The sequence below is a fragment of a genome (genome assembly GCF_019968985.1).
Source record: "MAG: Porospora cf. gigantea B chromosome Unknown PgB_NODE_1292_length_6618_cov_104.051, whole genome shotgun sequence".
In the NCBI taxonomy this organism is placed as follows: domain Eukaryota; phylum Apicomplexa; class Conoidasida; order Eugregarinorida; family Porosporidae; genus Porospora; species Porospora cf. gigantea B.
In genome coordinates this window covers 1-6,618 of record NW_027178621.1, presented here as the reverse complement: position 1 = coordinate 6,618, position 6,618 = coordinate 1, and the positions used below count along the sequence as shown (strand labels likewise).

The 6,618-nt window shown below is 53.4% G+C and overlaps 4 protein-coding genes across 5 annotated transcripts; 3 read left to right on the top strand and 1 right to left on the bottom strand.

Annotated features, from left to right (window-relative positions):
- Positions 1–14: 14 nt before the first annotated feature.
- On the top strand, positions 15–1,586 carry KVP17_001349 (uncharacterized protein; the record flags this gene model as incomplete). 2 transcript variants are annotated; one of them, XM_068516684.1, is made up of 1 exon in its annotated part: positions 15–1,586. In XM_068516684.1, one exon carries the CDS (start codon positions 15–17, stop codon positions 1,584–1,586), a length of 1,572 nt encoding a protein of 523 aa, XP_068378925.1. The 2 variants fall into 2 exon arrangements, with proteins under 2 accessions (XP_068378925.1, XP_068378924.1); XM_068516683.1 differs by having other exon boundaries at positions 162–1,586.
- A 326-nt stretch (positions 1,587–1,912) lies between these two features.
- KVP17_001347 (uncharacterized protein) lies at positions 1,913–3,931 on the top strand (the record flags this gene model as incomplete). The annotated part of the gene is made up of 1 exon (XM_068516681.1): positions 1,913–3,931. The coding sequence occupies one exon, from the start codon at positions 1,913–1,915 to the stop codon at positions 3,929–3,931; it is 2,019 nt and encodes a 672-aa protein (XP_068378922.1).
- Positions 3,932–4,150: 219 nt separating this feature from the next.
- Positions 4,151–4,471, bottom strand: KVP17_001348 (uncharacterized protein; the record flags this gene model as incomplete). Its single annotated transcript, XM_068516682.1, has 1 exon — positions 4,151–4,471. One exon carries the CDS (start codon positions 4,469–4,471, stop codon positions 4,151–4,153), a length of 321 nt encoding a protein of 106 aa, XP_068378923.1.
- A 502-nt stretch (positions 4,472–4,973) lies between these two features.
- On the top strand, positions 4,974–6,476 carry KVP17_001346 (uncharacterized protein; the record flags this gene model as incomplete). The annotated part of the gene is made up of 1 exon (XM_068516680.1): positions 4,974–6,476. The coding sequence occupies one exon, from the start codon at positions 4,974–4,976 to the stop codon at positions 6,474–6,476; it is 1,503 nt and encodes a 500-aa protein (XP_068378921.1).
- Between the last annotated feature and the right edge of the window lie 142 nt (positions 6,477–6,618).

Genomic DNA, 6,618 nt, shown 5'->3' with positions numbered 1-6,618 from the left:
GGGTGGGTGGGGTTATGAATCTGCTGGCCCAGAAACAACGGCAGCAAGAGGCCGGATTCACTGAAAAGCTCAGAGCTACCCATGGTAAAGATTTCGGAGTCTCTTTTGCAGTCCTCCACGAGACCGCTGATGGGTGGCCAATAACGAAGGAGTACCAGGCCATGCTGGACCAAGAACAAGGGCGGACCGAACCCGACAAGAAATCCGCAGCCACGCCAGATGTGAAGGCAAAAGTGGCAGCAAAACCTGGCTCCAAACCCAAGGCAAAGCCCAAGTCCAAGCCAGGCAAGGGCGCACCCAAGAAAGGAGGAGTGAAGGGCCTTATGTCTCGGAAGAAAGCGACTCCAAAGGCTGCATCCAAAATACGAAAACTGCATTGGGACATCGTGGACACTGATGAGGGAACAGTTTGGAAAGATGCCGAACCGTCGGCCGTGGATATCGGTGACGTCGCCGAGACTTTCGCCAAAGCCGAACGGAAGGAGGCGCCAAAGACCGAAGTCAAGAAGCCTACCGTTATACAACTGATCAAGGACCCCAAGAGGGCACAGAGCATGAACATTGGAGTTGCCCGCTTCGCAAAGAACCCGTTACAGGACCTCCGAAAGGCAATCGTCGGCCTCGACCCTGATGTTCTGGATGAACAGGCCACTGACACTTTGATTCGGATCGCTCCTGAGCCAGCGGAATACGAGATGGTCAAGGACTTCCTTGATGGAGGAGGACAAGTGGAGGAACTCGACAAGCCTGAGCAGTTTGTAGCGGCCATGAAGGGTATACCGCTCTTCGCAGAACGTCTAGAAGCCCATATGTTTGCCCTGCAGTTTCAGGAGAACCTCAGTCCGCTTAGGAAGCAGCTGGACCTGCTGGAGTCGACGATCGACACGCTTCGAGGCAGCGACGCATTGCTGGACATCTTCGCAGTGATTCTTGAGATCGGTAACAAAATGAACCAGTCATCCGTCAAGGGATTCAGATTGAGTACTCTGTCCAAGCTCGGCGATGTCAAGACGAGCACCAAGCCGCTGCGGACAATCACTCACTACATTACCGACCTTCTTTGGAGCCAAAATCGAAACGCCTTGGACCTCGTCGATGATTTTAAGGACTCCTCGAGCGTCGTGCGCATGGACAAAAGTGCCCAGGAAGCCGGAGTTGCCGCCTTAAAGGCAGGCGTCGCCAAAATCAAGCGTACAGTAGAGCTGGGTGAAAAGATCGACGCCAAGGATCCGTTGGTGGTGATTATGGGGGACTTCGTAGGAGAGATATCGCCATTGGTCCAAGTGTTGGACGAGGATTGCGGACGGATCTACCAATATTTGCTGGAGACCGCCATATATTTCGGCGAGAAAGAGAGCAACGCGAAAAAGATGACAGCTAAGGAAGTTTTTCAGCCAGTTGTGAAGTTTGTCAACGAGGTAGGCGCCGTCTTAAAGGATTTGAAGGCCCAAGAACTGAAGGCAGAGAAGAGACGGGAACTGGAGGCGAAGAGGGCAGGAGCAAAGAAGGGTGCCAAAGCAGGGCCAGCGAAGAAAGCTCGGAGGCCAGATGACCTTCCAGACATAGGCCAAATGCAGTTAGATTAAATCGACAAGGCCGGGAGGCTAGATGACCTCCTAGACATGTCAAATGAAGTTAGATAAGATTGAGAATGCCGGGAGACCCGATGACGTTCCAGACATAGGTCAAATGGAGCTGGAGCAAAAGCAGGCGTGTGAACTGTACTCTGGGTGTGTTGATCGAGGAACATCCGTCTGTTGATAACCAAATTCACCTTCACCTGTATTCTGGGTGCGTCTGATTCAACTGAGTCTTCGACTTCTCGTATCCTCACGTCCTCTCGTGTGGGGACGTCCTTACATGAGAAGAGATAACTCCCCTTCAAAATATAAATATAATTCGCCTGTTAATAATGCGTTCGATTGTGTGTCTCATCGCCGCGAGCGTTATGGCCGCAAAGCCAAACTCCCGCCTGCCCAACAAGTCCGCCCAGTGGCCTATGGTGGCTTCGATTGTAGGGGAGAAGCATGGGAAGTTTCTGAAAAAAGCTGACAAGGAGGCTGATATGTATCTTGTTGAAGGTGCCTTCGCGATCGATGGCTACCTTCCGATTGCTGACGGTCCTGTCCAACGGGCTCTCGAAGACTTGAACCTTGACGTAGCTGACGATAGCCACTCCACCACCAAAGAGAAGAAGACCCTGCTGGCAAAGGGCATCCAACTCAACGTTGCTGACAATAGTATGAATATGCCATCATCCTACGACAAGAATGCGATGCGAGAGTGGGAACGTTACACCCTTGAGGTGGACGCCAGTGGCTTGATTACCATAACGGCGAACTCCGAATACGGTGCACGCCACGCTCTTGTGACCTTGAGGAATCTGCTGGAGTCACGACTTGGAAAAGACCCTTTCACCTCTACGACTGACGACGATGCTGGGCTGTACCTTCCTTATGGGGTGTTCCGCATCGAAGACGAGCCTCGACTCCCCCATCGAGGTCTTATGATTGACACCTCTAGGACGTTCCTCCCTGTAGACACTCTGAAAGAGATCCTGCAGACTATGGGTCGTACGAAGATGAATGTTCTGCACTGGCACGCTACCGACGACCAGTCGTTTCCCTTATGCATGGGGAAGTCATGTTCTCAGATTCACGGACCCGACTGCACAATTGAGAAGAAGGTCTGCGCCGGTGCATATAACTCGCAGTCGGTGTACTGGGAAGCCGACATCATCACGGTTCTGAAGGAGGCAAGGGCCAACGGGATCCAGGTGGTAATGGAGGTAGACTCTCCCAGCCATGCCAGGTCGTGGGGCGCCCACAACATCCAGAAGTACGTGGGAACGAGCGACTTTAGGAGCGGGGGTAATCCCGATGACACACAATTCAAGGATGATCTTGTTGCGTGTTTCGGATACGACTACCAAGGCAACACGTACTGCGCGGAGCCTATCTGTGGTCCCCTTAACCTTAGTCGGAATTACGAGAAGGTTCAGCAGCTGGCTCAGGACATCTTCACTGATTACAACAAGATCGTCACTGATAATAGTTTGGTTAGTCACGTTTTCCACATCGGCATGGACGAGTTCTTTCCTGGCTGCTTTGGTGAAGAGAAGAGCGGAACGTTGGTAAAGAACTGGATCAAGGACACCACAGCTATCGTCGACGGGATGGGAATGCGCGCCATGGCCTGGGATGATACCTTCAAGCACTACCCTGGCGAGCACTCCGTCGACACAATCCCTCAGATATGGGTATGGGACGCAGAAAAGACGCCTGATGTCGTCAAAGCACACGATTATTTCGTCTGGTCCCGGTATGAGTACATGTATCTGGATTGTGGTCGAGCGAATCCCGCTATCGCCGGCTGGACCTCTTGGTGCCGCCCGTGGAAATCGTGGTTCGACCTCTACAAGCAGAACCCTGATCTGATGGCTCTGGACGGCGTCGATCCTGAAGAGGTGGAGGCGAAGGCTATCGGCGGCGAGGCTTGCATGTGGGCGGAGCAGGTCACCGCGGACAATGTTGGCACGTTGCTTTGGCCCCGCGCCGCGGCTTGGGGTGGAGCTGCATGGGAGCCGCGGACTGAGGCAATCGTGGAACCTGAGGACAACTCCATGGTGATTCATCCGATGTATAATGAGGGAGTCGGATTCGATTACACCGACGTCATGAAGTCGATGCACTTCGAAGCTGAGACTCAGCTCCACAACTGGGTTTACAAGGTTGGTCGCACCGGAGTAGCCTTCACTCCGGAACAATCAGGCTACTGCCAGAGGAATACCGAGGAGGGTGATTTCATGTGTCGTCTTTACGCTCAGGACACTTACAAGGTCGTCGAGGTGGATCCCAACGACGGTAACAGCGCCACCCTCAGTTTCGGACTTGGCGGGTTGGTTGCAATGCTGGTCGTTGCCTTGATATAGAGGCCAGGATGTAGATAATCATTTGTATGTGTCTTATGAATAAAGTTAATAGTTATTACTAACGAGATGAACTTAATTGAGTTAAGCCTGTAGGTAACAATGAGTCTTCTCTGACTAAAATTTAGCACAGTTCTTCGAAAGTTCAAGGTGGTCGAAGAGAAGTGGTTTTAGCAAGCTATCTGTGTTCGCTGAGACTCGTTACATAACAGACAGCGCATATTACATAGGTTGGGCGTTAACGTCCGGTTTCTCTTCGGAGCTCTTGCTATGGTGGTGGGACTCCTTGGAGCTTGCGGACTCATGGCTGCTCCCTTCAGATTTGTGAGTGCTGTCCTTGGACTTGTGATGGGACTCCTTGGACTTGTGATGGGACTCCTTGGACTTGTGATGGGACTCATGATGGGCATCGGACCCGTGAGACTTCTTTTCCTTCTTGGAGTGAGGGTGTGTGGCGTCTCCGTTCTTCAGCATACTGTTGGACCCATCGTGCTTTACAGCTCCCACTGCTAGCAGCAAGGATACCCACACCAGATTCCTCATGAAAATTGGAAGAATTTGTTACAGCTGTAATGACTGTAGCCCCCCCGTCAACGCGAGCTGCTGATTTCGACGGTTCCGGTCGCGAACCCGTTCCGTGAATGCACCCCAGGTCCGCCTTTTGTAATGCACCTGGTGTACCAACACGACGACAGAATCAGCGCGCCCACCGGGCTGGCGTTCTTACACCAATGACAGTATATCCCAACCAGCCTATGCACCGCAAAATACTCGGAATAGCACATGGTCGTGTAAGTGGACCCTCTCCTTTTCATCCAGGCCAAACGACTTCGTGGACCATGATGGCTCTTACTCCTCTGACGAGAGCAGGACACCTCTGACGCCAACGTCCCAAAGTGACATGGACTGTCACTATGACATCTCTAGGCGAGTGGTTCTACCAAGCATGGAAACTCCAATGCACCAGCGGAGGATGTATCCTCAGAGCTCCTCATCTGAGGAGTCGGTCATTTCATGTTCCATACAGCCGCAATCCGACACTACAATGAAGACTTCCCGCCTCGATGACCTCGAGAACATGTGGGTACAGAAATTCGGGCGGATAGAGGCACTGCTGTCTACAGTTATTTCCGAGCTTCACAGTCCCGCGAGGGCCAAAGAGAGACTTACAGAGCCTGTTATCCAAGAGAGTGAGTCAACCATCGACAGCCGGCTCTCAAACGGCACCCGGCGAGCTGGGCCTAATCAGGTGCAGCGGACGACGAACTCGACAGTAGACTCTGGGGCTCATAACAAACTTCCGAGTGGACAATCGCAAGTATCCATCCATCTAGTGAATCCTTTTCCGTCTCAGGCTTTCCCCACAGAGTCGCGGCAGGTACGCTCGTCGCCTCTTGTCCTCACAGGATCTACCTGGACCCCGAGAACAGGGGCGCTGACCCGGGTTCAGATGCCCAGAACAGGCTCGCCTCAAGCCTGTCTGAGTCCTTCTGGGTCCAGCCAACCTCAACACAATTCTGTCGGGTGCTCGTCAAGTTCAACGCGGTTAATACGGCCTCAAGAACGGTACTCACCGGTGCCGAGAAGCGAGATACTCGCAGCGGATGTCTACGCCTCCACGATACATCAGGAGGCGCATGAGGCCTACTCTCCAACGAAAGTTTCTCCAATCAGGCATCAGGAGGCCTTTTCTCCCGCGAGACACCAGGAGGCCCCTTCTCCCGTGAGACAACAGGGGGCCTATTCTCCCGTGAGACACCAGGAGACCTATTCTCCTGTGACACACCAGGAGGCCCCTTCTCCCGTGAGACACCAGGAGACCTATTCTCCTGTGACACACCACGAGGCCCCTTCTCCCGTGAGACACCAGGAGGCCCCTTCTCCCGTGAGACACCAGGAGACCTATTCTCCTGTGAGACACCACGAGGCCCCTTCTCCCGTGAGACACCAGGAGACCTATTCTCCTGGGAGACACCAGACGGCCTATTCTCCTGTCAGACACCAGGAGGCCTATTCTCCCGTGAGACACCAGGAGGTCTATTCTCCTGTGAGACACCATGAGGCTTCCCCCGTGAGACACCAGGAGGTTTCCCCCGTGAATTTTTCCGCGTTCCCCTCTGGTCGCCGTGCTCCTTCCAAGGAGCGCATGCCCTCCAAGGAACGCACGGTGCTCACGCCTCCCCAACGGAAGACCCCCGACGTAGTCCCCCCCTGCAAGTCACCTTGCAGGCCATATTGCCTTGATCGTCGTCCGCGGTTCTCCAGTGACGGACCTCAAGTGTTCCCGTTGCCCCGCTCGCCACTCATGGGCCCCGGGCCCTCCCCTTTGTTGCAGCCTTTACCCGGAAAAACTCCGGCCAGGAGCAGATCGAAGGTCCCCGAGGCAGGGCAGGCCACCATAGTCTACAATGACGGCACCGTGAGGCATTTTTTATTACGGGACGCAGATGAGTGTGGTCGATCTCAAGGACCTCGATTCCCTGTTGAAGAAGAGAAAGTCGCGCAAACGCTAATTTTCCGCGTATCCGACGGAAGTTGTTCTAACTAAAGTGTCAGCGAAGTTTTATCAGTCAGTGGTTCTAAGTTAAGTGTCAGCTCCTCGCCAAATTTGATCATCAGCGAAACCCTACATATGAGCGAAAGATCAGTCGCGCGATTCTCACCAGAGGTGTCTGCTTAGGTCTGTAGAT